This window comes from Cheilinus undulatus, linkage group 15 (genome assembly GCF_018320785.1).
Source record: "Cheilinus undulatus linkage group 15, ASM1832078v1, whole genome shotgun sequence".
Lineage (NCBI taxonomy): Eukaryota > Metazoa > Chordata > Actinopteri > Labriformes > Labridae > Cheilinus > Cheilinus undulatus.
This window is the reverse complement of record NC_054879.1, coordinates 18,279,640-18,296,226: the sequence shown is the minus strand read 5'-3', so window position 1 is coordinate 18,296,226 and position 16,587 is coordinate 18,279,640. Positions and strand designations below refer to the sequence as shown.

The 16,587-nt window shown below is 38.7% G+C and overlaps 1 protein-coding gene across 1 annotated transcript in view; it reads left to right on the top strand.

Annotated features, from left to right (window-relative positions):
- Window positions 1–16,587, top strand: part of LOC121522718 (ephrin type-A receptor 6-like) — a 237,683-nt gene that overhangs the window by 118,759 nt on the left and 102,337 nt on the right. The window contains exon 4 of the mRNA XM_041807340.1: window positions 14,638–14,793. Within this exon, the coding sequence (XP_041663274.1) occupies window positions 14,638–14,793 (156 nt within the window). The remainder of the gene's footprint in view (window positions 1–14,637; window positions 14,794–16,587) is intronic.

Below are 16,587 nucleotides of genomic sequence, written 5' to 3'. Positions count from 1 at the left end.
ACAGTTTCAACACCCATATCACCACTTAACTTTATTAGGATCTGTCCTGCTAACCAGTCTCCACTAAAGTTTCTCTCTCCTCTTTTTCTGCTGTGTCTCCATCTGTAGATGCTCCTCTGTGTACTCCAGGTCACAAAGATGTCCCCTCATATCCACAATAAACAACACACCATTGTCAATTAAGTCAAAATCACTCATTTTTGTGTTTTTTTTTTCACCTTTGTTTGATGTTATTTTCTCCAACCAAGCCTGCAGACTCAATCAGCGATTCAGATAAGTAAAAAATAAAATGCTTCAAATGTTTTTGATATAGCATACAATTAAGCTAGCATTGTTTTTTGGCCCATTTTTACCTCTCACTAAATTATGAAGAGCTGCTGTACCCATCTGCTATGCCCAAAAGCCAAGCTTATCTAAGCACTTCATGGGGCAACATACTCTGCAATCACTGGAGTCTAATGATGTCTGAAATGTCTGAAGTTTGAGTCACTTTTAGACAAAAAAGTGGCAAAGTTAGAAATAAAGACTGACCTTGCCCCATGTTAAGTCCACTCCTCTGTTGGCAACAAGTGTCACATTCTGCTACCAGATGATGAGGTCATTGCCCCTCAAAAAAAGGTAATAGCATGGATTAACTGTTGTGATCATGCATTTGGACATTTCCTCATATAGGTCAGTGCTGTCTTGGAGGCAGTCAGGGCATTATCTCAGAAGTGAAGCTCAGACTATAAAAACACGGTCTTACTGTCACCAGCCTCAGTTTTGTCTCTAAAGGAAGATTAACGGAGGAACTCTGCTCTCTCTCACAGTTAATGGATGTCTTTAGGGAAGTTTACTACTCTGTTTGTTCATTTGACACAAGACTCTTTCAGTGCAGCTATAAACATTGCCATAAAGGGATCAGTGAAGCTGACCTCTGTAAAGTCCATAAAAAGATCTTGTCTCTGATAATGTCACTGATATACTAGCCATGGCTGCCCCTGAATAAGCCCATCCAGCACTGTCCGTTCCTGACGCTTTTTTCATCCTGATCACATTGTCTGCTTGTTAATTAGATCATACTTCTTTTTTTAGATGTCTCTATTTGCTTACATATTTATATTTTTATAGACATGAAATGTAGTGAACTGATTTATCACAAAGCTTAAGTTCACCGTTGCAACTTACATGTTTGTTCTATTTAATAGACTATATTACATAAATAGTACTTTTTTACACCCCGATGTCTGTTGTTGCAGTAATTAATGATTCTTGAGTTTAGAAAGGTCTGTGTATTTTCCTTGCTGGTAGCCTGGCAGTGTATCAGTACTAAATATACAAAAAACATCAGACTATCCTCAGAATTCAAAGTCCTGATTACAAAGTACTAAATTCTATGAACAGAGATTTGTATGGTCCGAGTTTTTTCTTTTGTATGGATGATGGGATTCTCCACAAGGTATACAAAGATGTCTGTCCACTGGTACTTTGTTCAGACAAACCAAAGTATGGCACAGGATTTCTCTGCCCATTAATCAGAGTAAGTTTGCTACAGTTTAACAGATCAGACCAAAGATTTGCAACACAAGACCCCTTTAGAACGTGGGCAGGGGACAGGTGCAGGTTTGTGAACTAAGCTGCTGGAGCTCTGGTCAAGCTGGCTGATGGTGTTGTCTATTTAATGACATGGCAGATAAACCGTTTCATGAATCTGTTGCATAGGATATATCTCACATTCATCTGGGAACAAAGTGTTTTGGCGGAGCAGGACTTTTCAAGCAAAAATTCTCAGAAGGTGAATGGACCAACACTTTTGCCATCATGCTGAATAAGGGCCAATCAAGACAAAATGAGGCAATAGGCATACACGACTCCAGTTGTAATCTGAGATCTGCAGATGGATGGTGTTCACAAATGTTGGAGCTTGTTTGTTGATAAAACTCATGCCAAGACCAGTTGGGACAAGTGCAAGAACATCTTCTTTGCCAAAAAAAAAAAAAAAGAAAAAATCAGTTTGGCTCTTTGCTCTTAGCCATTATATATACTGGCTAAAGGCCTTTGCTTGATGATGATGATGATGATTCAGCCCCACAAACTTTATCACGAGTTGAGTGCATCCTCATCCTACATCCCTAGAAAGGAGCAGTATTTTTGTTTTCTATTGAGTTTAAAGTCCCTGTAAAGAGATTGAAACAATCTTTATTTTAGGTTTGTTGTATGACAGGTTACTGTGTTATAAACCACCAGGCCAAATTTCAGTTATGAAAAACATCTCTAAGTTTGTCAATTTAGCTTCACAATCATAAAAAATGAGGCAGTAAAATCTGCTCCAGGATGGTGCATTGGATGAATAAGCCTACTGAGGAGAAATACCATCCTCTCATATTAAAAAAAGAAAAGCTTCTGATCAGAGCACAGGTGCCTGACTCTGTGCCAGAGCAGAGAGACAGAAGTTGGGGATTTGATTTACTGTTTTCTGGTACAAATCTTTCTATTATGATGTTTTAAATGATCCTGAGGCCACCATGGCTGATAGATTTGGAACGTTAACCTCATAATGAACTAAACACAGCATGTTAACTTTCAATGAAGGCAGTGACATCAGCTAACAACAGACTATACTGAGATGAACTACACTGGGATGTTATATCATTGTAGCATCAGTAGAGCGAGGTAATTCCCCATTAAGACTGGTGATGTCAACATTTGGATTTCACTTTACAGGGACTAAATATCAACAGCATTTCATGAGAATTGCTTACAGCATCTTCATGCCCTGCAGCAGTGATCTCATGATGTTAAAGAGCTCTAACAGCAATCCTGGCTCCAGTCTGCATATTGTCAATGAAAGAGATAATTAGCTTAGATTATCCTTGTTAATAGTATTGTTTTTCTTCTACTAACAAAAATGGCCTGCACTAACAGAGTTTATAACCTCCATTACCTGTGATCACCAATTTAATGACTCTCGAACCATTGCATGTTCTAACAGCTACATCTGCATGATGAAGAGTACCGGTGAAATCTCCCCTAAAAAAGCAATTGATGAAAATCATATAGGTTAATGCAGCATTTTCTTGGCAGAAATCAAGCAGAAATAGTGATTTTTTTGCTTTACTGCTACAACAGAGAAGGGAAGATGATCCAAATGCATGCAGTGATTTGTTAGGATTTGCTAAGTGGGGAGATAAACCCTGTTTTCATCACTTACTTCAGTTTGCCATGTTGAAGTCCTTGCTCTATCTGGTGAACTTACTGTTTTGCAAAGCTCCCAGACATGATGATCCCCAAATATCATGATTGAGATTAAAATCAGCAGGCAAAAAGAAGAGAGTAGCAACTGCTTGGTTTAAAGGGGAAACCTGTTTGAGATATCAAGCTGTAAACACTGGTGAGGGTGTGCACATCATTTTTAATAAATGACGAGCATTACTTAACAAACTGAACTGGATGCATCTCATACAAAACAATAATACTCTACAAAACATACAGTCAGTGTGCACAGGAAAAAAACGAGATTTAAATTAGCAGTAATATTACACAGGTAGGTAAGGAAGAGAAAGACACTGCCTCAAAGTTGCACGGCATATCGTAATCAGTAGATGTCAGTGAGAATGTTGTTCTGATTATTTTGGCTGTGATCCAGTTTATAAGAAAGTAAAGCGACAACTTTTTTGTTATTAATAACTTGCTGACACTTTCACACAAATAAGCCTTCCTTCCCTCTATCACCTTCTGTCACTAATTGAGCAAACACCATCCTCAACACTTCAGCAGGGACGTGCTGGAGAGGCCCACTAATCCTCAAGTGTAAATCAGCGATAGCGCTCCCTGCTTTCAGCTAATGAAGAGTGAGAGGAAGAGCGATGACAAATAGAGACGGACAGACACAGAGGAGAGGAAAGGGCTTTCCATTTGAAGTGTTTGAGAGCTATATCTGATTACATTTGAAAGAATCAAGCGTAGGTTTTGGAGTTCTCCTGCCACATGCCTTTTAAGACTTGTTAAAGATGAGGTGTGACTTCTCATCAGCTCTAGTGTTAGCAGGCACTCCATATTGGATTGCAGATAGATGTAGTGTTAGTATATGAGAACACAGGCCAGTGTATTTGGCTCACAGACATAAGAGAACTCAATACTGTTTATCTCCCTGATATTGGCAGGCCTTTTTGTTTTGTTTGGAAGCAAACCTGAAATTCATGTAGCTTGAGCAGGGAAAACAGGATTGCCATTTTCCCCTGATAGAGTATGATGAATATTATCATGTATAGAGAATGAAAAAGACTAGGCCTGAATATTCTGTTAATATGCCCAATATGTGCGGACACACTGTGTCATTACAAGGGAAAAGCAATAAGGCTTTTATTTTATTGTTTCATAGTTTTCATAGAGGGGAGTCCAAGGAGAACAATATCAGTGTGGAATGAAACTGAAAATAGTCTTTCATTTTTTTTTCCATATGCAATAAGTTTCAGGCTGCATCCTGCCAATAACGCCACCATCTCTGCAATGATCTCATCCTTTGCATCGCCGCCTCACCACGCTGCCTTTGATTTCAAGAGCTGAACTATTCTGCAACATTTGTTGATGTGGTTCTGCAAGTAAATGCTGCAGAATTGTGCTCCTCTTGGAATTGTTCTTCTTCGCTGACCACCGCGGGAGGAGACCACCATCATCGGCTTTTACGCTGCAATATGCTAAAGGGTGTCATCTGCATATGCTCACAGCACTCCCAAATCACACAAGCAGAGTCTAGCAAGTAGATGCATTTAAACCAAAGTGAGAGGTATATTTGTCCACTGTAGAATAGAATTATGTAGGTGCTAGACTGAAAAGCAGATGTGTTTTTCATTACAGGTGAGCAGGTTTATTCAATAAAGGCATGTAAAGAAGTTGCTAGTCACATTTTTAATAAAGAGGATGGCTGTAAATCTCTCAATGCCAAACTTTATAATTTGAGTTTTAACTTTTTTTATTTTTATTTTTATGCTCTGTAGATTTCAAATATAAGAGAGCTAAAGGGAAATAGTGAGCTTACGTTAAATAACTGTATGTGCAGTGTGACCAGGCTCAGACAGCTCAACACTCAGTCAAGGTTGCTTAGAGATATTGCTTTCAACTAAAACGCTGTTGCATCATCACAGCAAATAGCCAGGAATGTTATGTTTACCAAACATATTAAGTTCAGCAGTCCCCTCCAATATTATTCATAATCATAACCCTTTTTAAAATGAAAATGCTATAGTGCATTGCAAGCACAATCCATTTATCATAGATTATTAGATAAAAGAACAGATTTATCAGAGTTCCAGAAGATCCTTGAAAAGTCTTAAATAGTCTTAAATTTCACATTTGAAGGGTAAGGCCTCAAAAAGTCTTGAGTTGGATTTTTACTAGTGAGAGGTATTAAATTTTAGCAGCCACTTTGAATAAGTCCTTATCCATGCTTTTGTTTTCTAGCCAACCTTATGTGATTTTAATCATCTTCTCCCACAAATTGTTGCATAAATAATCTCCATAATTCAGTGTTGGATGCTCTTAATTTCCTGGAGGAGGACCCCAGACCCCTCTCTGATTTTGTCTGACTCATTGTGATTTAATAAACTCAGTACTGTTGTGAAATACTAGTCCAGTTCTGGGCTAACATGTTGCCCACTTAAAACTTCTTTCAGCCCACCCTTACCTTAACAGGTCACCCCTAACAAAAATGATATTCTGTTTTTTGACAGTTAAACTGTGTAGAATCAGCTCAGCACACCAGCTCAGCACCAAAAATATGTTATGATAAATAACAATATACTGCATAGTGATAGAATAGAGGCATGAAATGTGCCAGAAATCATTAAATGTGGGCGTTTATGACCCCAAAAATGTCTTTCACCCAATGCAATTTGTCATTTTGTAAACAGTTCATCAAATCAGATTACTCAGTCCTGCTCCTGTGTACCAAGAAATCTCCTCCTACTGTACAAAAAGTTGTATTCATTTTTCTAAGTTCAGGTCTTAAAGTCTTTTGATGAAGAAATACAACTAATAAATAAAAGGTTAAACCTTTAAAGCCTGATATCACAAATAATAGCCAAAAAAATTCTAATTTTTTAAACTGAGATTTAACATTTTACCGAAATCCAAAATAAATAAACAGAAATCGCTATAAAACTTCACATATATTTTTTGTATAATATTTGATGCATTAGGCATTTCTGGCATTTTTACCATTTATTAGATTGTATTCAGAAGGTTTTTAAGGAAATTACTGATTGTGTTAATTAGACTGAATTCGGCTGTAAGGGGTTACAAATAGTCATCCCACACTAACCATAGAAAACCCAAGTTTCCAATGTGTAAAACCCTTAAACGGTCTGTTTCTTTTCAAATAAGTGGAAAACAATACAACATGTCATTAACCACCACCAACAATTATTGTAATCAAAGAGTCACCCAACTCTTGATCTGATCAATATGTTTATCAAAGGGATCAATTAAGCAGGAGCTCTAGCACATGATAATAAAGAAAAGCAGACAGAAAACCCACAGATAGGCCAGCAGAGGAAGACAGACGGCTCTTCCTGCTAGTTTCCCTGCTGTGTTATTTCAGGTCCATTAAGTATGATGTAAGCAAGCCCTACCAGTCTGCTGCCTCTGGGTCTCAGGGCTTTGAGCCCGAGCTTGAAGGTGTTCTGGATGAGCTCCAGATTTCATTAACCTTGGGCAGAGGGCCTACAGTCAGATCAGAGCCCCAAAGGCCAGTGGGTCAGGATGGTATTCTCTCATTCCCTGCCAAGCTGTAGCCTGTGTGCTTAGATACTCCAGTCTTTATAAATGCTACTGACTAAGAAAATATGTGCATTTAAAAGTTGAGACTGGAGGTCAGGTTTGTTGTCCAAGCGATAGTGTCCACTAGTATTTTAAGGCTTTGTTTCACTGTAAGTAAATTCTAGAGAGCTCAGTAGGAAAATGCATGTGCTTGTTAGTCCAACTAAGAGCAGTGAAATCTAAAATCTTTTGGTGCAAATCAAATAGTAGCTTGATACACCAGACAAGCAGTAAATTTAAAGATGAGTTTGCTGTTTTATCACTTTACTGTATGTGATGGCCTCAGAGTGAGTTTTCAAATATAGCAGGCATGGTTCAGTCTCTCCTGTGCTCCCACATGTTCTCTTCAAATAGCTCATGAACCCTAGTGTCAAGATCACCACACAATCTGACTGTTGTAGCATGCTCATGTCTTGCAGACAAATATACAGTACCATACAGCCAGATTATAAATAGTGTATTCATGAACAGTTGGAGGCCCCCTCCTCTTTATTGCTACACGAGGCACCATGTCGATCAGAGCTCCTTGAATCTGTAATTTTCTTGAGGAATTGAGTGAATGTGATTAACCATAATCATCTTTTCACCTTTTTGAGTCAAAGAATGAATAAAGGCCATGATGTACATGTAAGGCTGAAGTTCTTTATGCAGCTGTTCTTATGTGACATTAGTACAAGCTTACATTCTTACATTCTTCTCTAGCTTCCTTTTACTTTCTTTATAATTTGGTTGCATGTTCAGTATCTATGTCCCTGCACACAGTACACAGCCTTGCCAGCCTCCTAGACTGTGCTTCTATTTTTTGGGCCTCATACTCGCCTGAGCATTAGCAGCTTAACAAGCAAACTCCACTCATTTGTCTTTTTCACCAGCATGGATCAAAGGCTGTGCTCAAAAGGGTCATTAGGTTAAGTGTTATCAATGGCGCATTCCAGACAAGGTGCAATTTTGCTTTCATACTTGTTTTTACAGAGAAAACCATTTTTCTTTTTGGATCACAGACTTTAGCCTAAAAGCCATTCTTGTCTTTTTTCCAGCCAAAACCTCCAGGCTTCAGTCACCTTTGACAAGCTGTCGACTTCAGTTTAATGTGCTGTTTGTCTTTGCTGTTGCCATGTCCACCAGTGTGAGTGTGTGTGCGCGTGTTCAGCAGCATGTGTGTGCTAACCTCCTTGGCACGATGTGTGTCCATCCTTGGGTGATGCATGGTCAGCCATTGTACAGCACCACTGTGGCCTTGGAACAGAGCCTGGCCAGACAGATTGCAGCAGGAAGCTGTGAGGTTCAAAAAGGAACATCCCCTTAGTTCGGCGAAGGTCGGGCGGAGGCATCATTAGGTTGACAGAGTCTGAAACAGGGTCTACTGGGGTGGGGGAGTTGACTGACGGTTTTTGACTCAAGGACATGCCGGTATCAGAGGTTAATGATGGAGGCAGCCTTGGTACGCCGTAGGGGGTGACACTTATCATACTGATACAGATAGCCTCTGTGTGCATGTGTGTGGGTGTAGCCTGCATGTGTGTGCATCAAATATTCACAGCCAGTGTATTTTGAATATTTCAACATTTATGTACTTCAATATAAGGCATTTTTATTTTTAAAATTTATTAAGCCATTATCTGTAAATGAACACAAAGATCTTTTGTAGATTTTTTAAATAAATCTAAAAAAGACCCTCATTTAATTTCTTTTATTTGCTATCAATACAATTTACACTTAAGTTAGGGATCTTGAAGAAGCATTATTTGCAAATATTGATTATGCAGAACCACTGCTGAAATATTTGTTCATAATAGGGATGTATTAGAGTTCCTGTCAAGGGCGAATCAAAGATTTGTGTCTTAACACACTAGATATGCTGGAATAAGGTTACACTGAGATCTATGTGTGACTGAATGTTTGATATAGACTGTTACAAAGTTGTTCACCTCTTTCTTGGCTTGGTTTTATTCGAGGAGGTCAGAAATTTGAGCCCATGACATCACCAGTCTTGATGGGGAATAACCCCGCCTCCCTAACAGAACGATGATATCAAATCACTGAGCAGTTCATCTCAGTATGGTCTGTTGTTAGCTGATGTCACTGCCTTCATTAAAAGTTAACAGCCAGTAACATGCAGTGTTTTTGTTCACTGTGAGGTAAATTTCACAAATCTATCAGTCACGGTGGCCTACAGGTCAGTAACGCTTAAGAGTTCATTTAATATCCTGACGCATTCGTCCCTAAGGACAAAAACCTGCTGTAAAAATAATATGAATGTTTTTTTTTTTCTACTTTAAACGAGTCTGTCTTTTAAAACCATTATAGCCTAAAATATAACTATCAAATATTAATTATATTTTTTTGGATTTTAACCCTTGAAAGACCAGTAAGTTTACACAACTCCACTCTTTTTTATTGAAAAACATAATAATTTCTACAAAATACTTTTCAAGGAGTATTTGATTATTGTTATATTTAGTCTCAGAGATTCGTTAATGATTGGCTGCAACACTGATTTTGATGCATTATCTTAAAAAAAATAAATAAATAAACTCACACTCATGGTCCTGACACCAAAAGTCACCAGCTTCCTTAAATCCAACATGACTTCAGTCTGAAATGTATGTTTGCATACCTCCACTGCAGCACAAAAACATGCACGTACACACACACAAACAACGACACACACTTATCAATTCAGTAGCAAGGCACCCTTGTAGAAAACAGTAAAAAGTGGGGAATTTCGTGGCATGCTTTGAATGGGAAAAAACAATGCCATCTGTTGAACAAATATAAAAATTAAAAATTGAAACCTGTAGTCCAAACTGAACTCTGCAAATAAAGGAATGCATAAGTTTATGTTAATATAAATGTGGGCTCAAAAATCACTTTTTTAGTGGTTTTCAATGGGACAATTTTTTTATGTTAGGAGCAAATATGTCGGTTTTTGTGTAGCTCAGACATTTTAGGCTAATTTAAGGAACTAAGCTGACAGTTGTAAATGTTGGAAAAAATTAATATCCTTTAGCAAATTTGAGCTATATTCATTCAACATAGCCATAGTGGTTTGGAAATTAAAACTGAATGGCACAAAATGCCCCTAGGGTTTCTTAAGGGTTAAATGTATCATAACAGAGAGATTTGTACCAGAAAACAGTAAATTTAATCCTAACCTTCTGTCTCTCTGCTCTGGCAGGTCTCTGATCAGAAACATTTTTTTTCATTTGAGGGGATTCTATTTAACTTGAGATGTTTTTTGACTGAAATTTGGCCTAGTGGTTCAAAACACAATGGCCTGTTATACATTCATCCATCCATTTTCTATACTGCTTATTCTGTCCGGGGTCATGGGGGGGCTGGAGCTTATCCCAGATGTCACTGGGCGAGAGGACCCTGGACTGGTCGCCAGTCAATCACAGGGCTGACATAGAGAGACAGACAACCAGGCACGCTCACATTCACACTTACTGCCAACTTAGAGTCTCCAGTTAACCTACTGAGCATGTTTTTTGGCAGTGGGAGGAAGCCTGAGTACCCAGAGAGAACACATGCATGCACGGGGAAAACATGCAAACTCCGCACAGACAGGCCCTGACTGAGAAGCGAACCAGGGACCTTTTTGCTGTGAGGCAACAGCACTAACCCCTGTGCCACCATGCAGCCCGCCTATCATACAACAAACCTAAAATGAATTTTTTTTTTTTTCAGTTTTCAAGGACTTTAACCCCTTTCCGTCTGTCCTAATTGTCCCCATTTGATCAGAGTATTCATGCTTTCAGGCACTTTCTTGTCCTCCCAACAGCTCCATTTATCACAGGCACCAATGGAGACACACTAACACCTCGATGCTTCAAGGTGAATCCCTTCAAATGGCTCAGCTTGTGTTACCTTGTTAAATCAATGTACGTGGTGACAACTGGCAGCAATGGAGATCTCACCATGAAGGCTTTTGGCACTGAAGTGTTTTAGAGGTTGGGAAAATGCTATTTAAAGGCCCTCTCTGTTTGCCTCTAATGTTCAGACTTTGTAAAACCTTGAGACCATTTTCTTTTTTTAATGAGGGGATTTACTTTCATGACTTGTGTTTGTCAGAGTCTGTTATTTTTTATTTCAAATCCAAAGGTTTAACCACCACCCACATTTTCTTACTCTATTAACTTTGAAAACTACTTTGAAAAAGAAAGGCAGCATTAACAGTCTTTATGCACTGGCTGCACAGCTTTCACAATGCATGAATTCTTAGCCTAATTTCTGTCTTCACTCTGAATTGCAATGCAAAAAAAAATTGGTTTCGCAAGTAATACATGTGATTTGTGTGAATGTGTTACCAACAGAAAGCCTCTCTATTACACGCTTTCATACACAGGGCTACCAGAGTAACTTCTTCAGTTAGAGTTAGATTAGAATGAAAACTGACTCATTTTGGCAACATTTTATGCATCACACTGAAGAATTTGAAAGTTTTTTTCTTCATAAAGAAATAACAGAAGGAGGAACAGCTTCAGATACAGTCTTCTAAAATGTGCATTGTACTAAATAAAGCATGCGCCTCTTATATTTTAATGTAAAAGCTGAAGAGTAGGAGTATTATTTCTTATTTTCTTCTGTGTACTTTTAACTTGGTCTCATCGATTTGACTTTTAAAACATGATGTTGTCAACTGAGACACAGTGACATTTTGAATGGATCTTTTTCACAGCAGACATCTTGACACTTTAAATAACAGCAGCTGTGATTGTATCTATTATCATCTATTTTCAATAAGCTAAGAGAAGAGCCAAATATGGACAAAAACAGCACCCTGAAAGTGGAGCAGCTACATGGAATTCAGCTATCATTCATTGTTTTGTTGAATATACTTGTGCCTTTCTGCTGTGACATGTCAAAATGTATTCTATGAAAAAAAGTATGTCTCTTTTCAAACTACCTTAACAGTTTAAATGAAGTTGGAAAGAAAAACAGTCAGAGGAGAAGGCTATTTATCTTACTCTCAATTGCAAATGCCGAGTCAATATACCTTCTTCACAACAAAACTGTTCTTGCTTAAGTTTGTGTTTTCATTGTGGTTTTAGAAACAGAATCTCTTCTGGTAAAAAGATGATGTTGATATAAAAGTAAAAACAAAAAAGTACTTAATCATGCATTGTTTCAGAACCAACACAGACTCGTATGACTATAAATGGGATGTCCTGTAAAAAAAAAAAAAATCCTTTTATCAAATATGCAATTCCAAAAAAGTTGGGACATAATATAAAATGTAAGTAAAAACAGAATACAGGGAGTTGCTAATAATTTTTAACTTATATTCAAAATTTAAAGTTTTAAGATAGATAAACTTAAAATAAAATACACAACTTCACAATTCATGCTTGCAACACTTCCAAAAAAGTTGATAGAGGGGCAATAAAAGGCTTGGGAAGCTGAGGAAGCAGAGATATTCCACATGTAAGTAGGTTTACTCAGTCATTCGCACTTAAACATGGGGCAGGCATTGTTAAAGTTTAAGAACAATCTTTCTCAACTTGTAGTTGAAGGGAAGTTGGAGATTTTACCATCTATGGTATATACTCTAATCATCACCATCATCAACGGTAACAACTCAGAGAATCTGGAGTGATTCCTCCATTTAAGGGGCAAGGCCAAAAAGACAACATTAAATGCCAGCCATGTTACACCTGCTGTAGTTTTTACCTTAGGTGATTATAACTCTCCTCGAGGTTGTTTGTATGTCTGTGTTCAGACTGCTGCCCTGGCTTCATCTTTGCAGTCTGTGTTTTTGTTTTTTTGTTTTTGTTTTTTGTTTTTTTTTGTTTTTGTTTTTTCATTAAAAGGGTAAGAGGACTGCACATTGCTCAGCTCCCAATGGGTAACTTCATTTTATAAAAGGTACTTCCTCAGGCTTGAGGAAGGTGTCAAAGATTGAAACGCTGCCTTTTTAAAATAAACTTACTCATCGGGCACTGGACAGAGCACAAACCTTTTTTTTTTTTCCTTTTCCTGCACCTTGAAACATTTTCCCTGAATGTGTGCACAATGGAGATCTTTTGCATTTTACTAATGAGCATCATTGCTTTAAAAAGTTAATGCACTTTGTTGTAAACTGTGTCAGAGCCTTAGTCAGATCATATTGATTCATTTTTAATTTATGCACTCAGAAAGTGAGTGCATAAATTAAAATACTTTTAAAAAGCTTAAATCCTTATTTAATGAACTCACTGGCCACTTTATTAGGTACACTGTTCAACTGCTTGTTAACACAAATAGCTAATCAGCCAATCACATGGCTGCAACTCAATGCATTTAGGTATGTAGATGTGGTCAAGACCATGATGAAGTTCAGGAATGAGGAAGAAAGGGGATTTAACAGACTGAACGTGGCATGGTTGTTGGTACCAGACAGGCTGGTCTGATTATTTCAGAAACTGCTGATCTACGGAGATTTTCACAAACAACCATCAGGATTTAAAGAGAATGGTTCCAAGGAGAATGAGCAGACTGGTTCTAGATGATAGAAAGGCAACAGTAACCTCAAATAACCACTTGTTACAACCAAGGTATGCAGAATACCCTCTCTGAACACACAACACATTGAACCTTGAAGTAGATGGGCTACAGCAGCATTAGACCACACCGGATGCCAATCCTGTCAGCTAAGAACAGGAAACTGAGGCTACAATTCAAAGGTGCTCATCAAAGTTGGACAATAGAGGATTGGCCTTGTCTGATGGGTCTCACTTTCAGCTGCGAGATTCAGATAGTGGAGTCAGAATTTAGTGTAAACATCATGAAAGCATGGATCCATCCTGCCTTGTACCAGCAGTTCAGGCTGATGGTGTAATGGTGTGATGGATATTTTCTTGGCACACTTTGGGACCCTGAGTACCAGTTGAGAATTGTTTTAACACCACAGCCTACCTTAGCATAATGCTGACCACGTTCATCCCTTTATGACCAGAATATACCTTCTGATGGCTACTTCCAGCAGAATAATGCACCATGTCACAATGCTCAGACCGTCTCAAACTGGTTTCTTGAACATGGCAGTGAGTTCACTGGACTCCAAAGGCCTCCACAGTCAGCAGTCTGATAGAGCACCTTTGGGATGTGGTGGAACAGGAGATTCGCATCATGGATGTGCAGCCGACAAACCTGCAGCAACTGTGTGATGCTATCATGTCAATATAGACCAAAATCTCTGTGGAATGTTTCCAACACCTTGGTGAACCTGTTCCACAAAGAGTTAAGGCAGTTCTGAGGGCAAAGGGGGTCCTAGCAAGGTGTACCTAATAAAGTGGTCAGTGAGCATATAAGGGAATGAGCTGGAAGTTGTAATCATAAAGAATAAAACAAAAAAAAGTCTTGAGGCATTTTACTTTATGTGTGCTGAATGTAGAATTTATGAAAGTTTCCTTTTTGAATTGATTACTGACATTTTTGTCTTTTTGGAAGCATCTGTGTTTTTGTCGCAATGGTTGTTAGTGAATTCTTTCTAACTAGTGCCATTTGCAAATTGCAATTTTAAATTTCCAGTTAACACATATCGTCCATTAGGGGATAGTGGAATTTTAAATTCTCTTCTTTTCTAAACACAAATGTAATGTTTTTATAATGTTTGACACAGTGAGAACAACAGAAATGTAAAAAAATCCCAAGCACATCAAAATGCATCAATAATTGATCAAGAATCGAATCAGCCCTATGAATTGTAATCAAATCGTTAGGTGCCTAAAGATTCCCACCTCTAATTCCTCCTCACATGTTTTGAATCAGGTTCATATGTGACGTTTTTATGTGATACTTGTTTGTCATATTATATGGCTCAGCTTTCCACTTATATTCCTTTATTTCTGTCTCCCCCAGCATGCCATCCTGGCTTCTACAAGGCATATGCTGGAAATACCAAGTGCTCAAAGTGCCCTCCGCACAGTTTCAGCTATGGAGAGGGAGCTTCCATCTGTCGCTGTGAGAAGGGCTTCTTCAGGGCTGAGAAAGATCCTCCAACCATGGCTTGTACACGTGAGTATTACAGATTATTTCATATTTTCATTAGACACAAAAAATTAATGTGTGGGGTTTTAAGGCTTCAGTTTAAGGGTGATGAGAGTAACGAGAGAATACTCAACCTCAGTGACATTACAGCTTCTTTATTATTTGTTAATTCAAATGAGAGAATTCTATAAGTGACTCATTGCTCTGTCTTTAGAGCTGTACAGTGTTCTGAACTGCAGCGGCTATAAATCCAGTCTCATCTGCAGGACTTATCTGCTGTGAAACTGTACGTTAGAGACTCTCTAGATCAATTACATGGCTTTTGTTCAGCTGCCTGGTCTTCATTGATGATTCACTGACTGTCATTACGACTTCATATTTGCATTAAATTACAGTTTAACCCGACTAATTCGCCTTTAATTAAAAAGCTATTTAGCTGTCACTTAGATAGACGGGGGCCACATCTGAGAGCTCCACAGGGTGGAACACTGTATTTGTCTTTTATGGAGAGACAAAGCCAAATTATTGTGGGGAAACTGATTTTACAGCTCCCTCTAAGAAGCACTGCTTGAAGTCAGATCTTCAGAGAAGATGTGGCTGGTCATACAGCATTTTAAATCAAAATGCAGGCACATATGATGCACCACACTGCTTTTGCTCAAGGCCATCAAGTGTAACAATACTGAGAGGCGTGCCCTGATAATCAAAGAATATTTTCAACAAACAGAACAACAATGACTGATAAAGATTGTAATATATAAAGTAAAGAACAAAGCCTGCCCTAGGTGAGTGCACAGCATGCCCAGCACACTTTATTGTGTCTTAATTTCCTTGTTCAGGGGCCTTTAACAGTTGCTTTTAATTGTTAAACTTAATCTCTAATTCAGTGGCACATTCTCATTCTTCAAGGCTGCTTTACAACCCATATAAGCAAACACAGGATAGTGGAGGTATAGCAACCAAGCAAACTAAGAGGAACAGACTACTGCATCTATTCTAACAAGCTGTGAGTTCTGTGTTTACCCACATAATGCATTTTAATCAGGAGCTTGTAGGCCACAGCATAAACTATTTGCTTGATGTCTGCGTTTTTAAAAAAAGAAAAGAAATGGAGATTAAAGGCTGAGGGCCTGAGGGGACGACAAAGGTAGAGAGCAATAAAGAGAGGATGTCACAGGAGGAGAGATAAAGGAGGAGAGAAAGTGTAAATGCTGGATGGAGTAGACAGTGAAGAGAGAAAGGAAGAAGGGTGCTGATACCAATCTCCCCCTAGAGGAGAATCGGAGCTGATTGATGGCAGTGGGGTTGCTCTGCAGGAGGGGAGGTGGGTAGATTCTCCTCGATGGAGAGAAAGGAGGAGGTGAGATAATGGCCAATGGAGGCAAAGAGGTTTAAAGAGAGAGAGAATGGACATAGGCTGACAGAAGTGGAGGAGGAGTAGGAGGGGCTTTCCTGTCTGTGGAGATTTTTAGCAAAGGTAGAGAGAAAAAGGGATGGAGGGATGCTGAAGGAAAGGGGAGCATTGCATTGTCTAGGCAGACAGTGAGGTTGGCAGGACGGGAATGTTCAAATCCCTCAGGTCCTTTAACTCCACCCTGTTGACAGCTGGCTGCCTGCTATAGCACAATACTTACCTCATGACACATAAACACACACACACACACATCCAGGGAGCACAAAAACACCTCAACAAAGTCAAATGTGTGAAATAACTTGATCTTTAATGCACAAGAGAGGAATGTGGTACACCAATGTCATGTTATCCTGAGAAACTGACTTTACCTGTCCCCGCTGACAGTACTGCTGTTCATTCATGGGGAT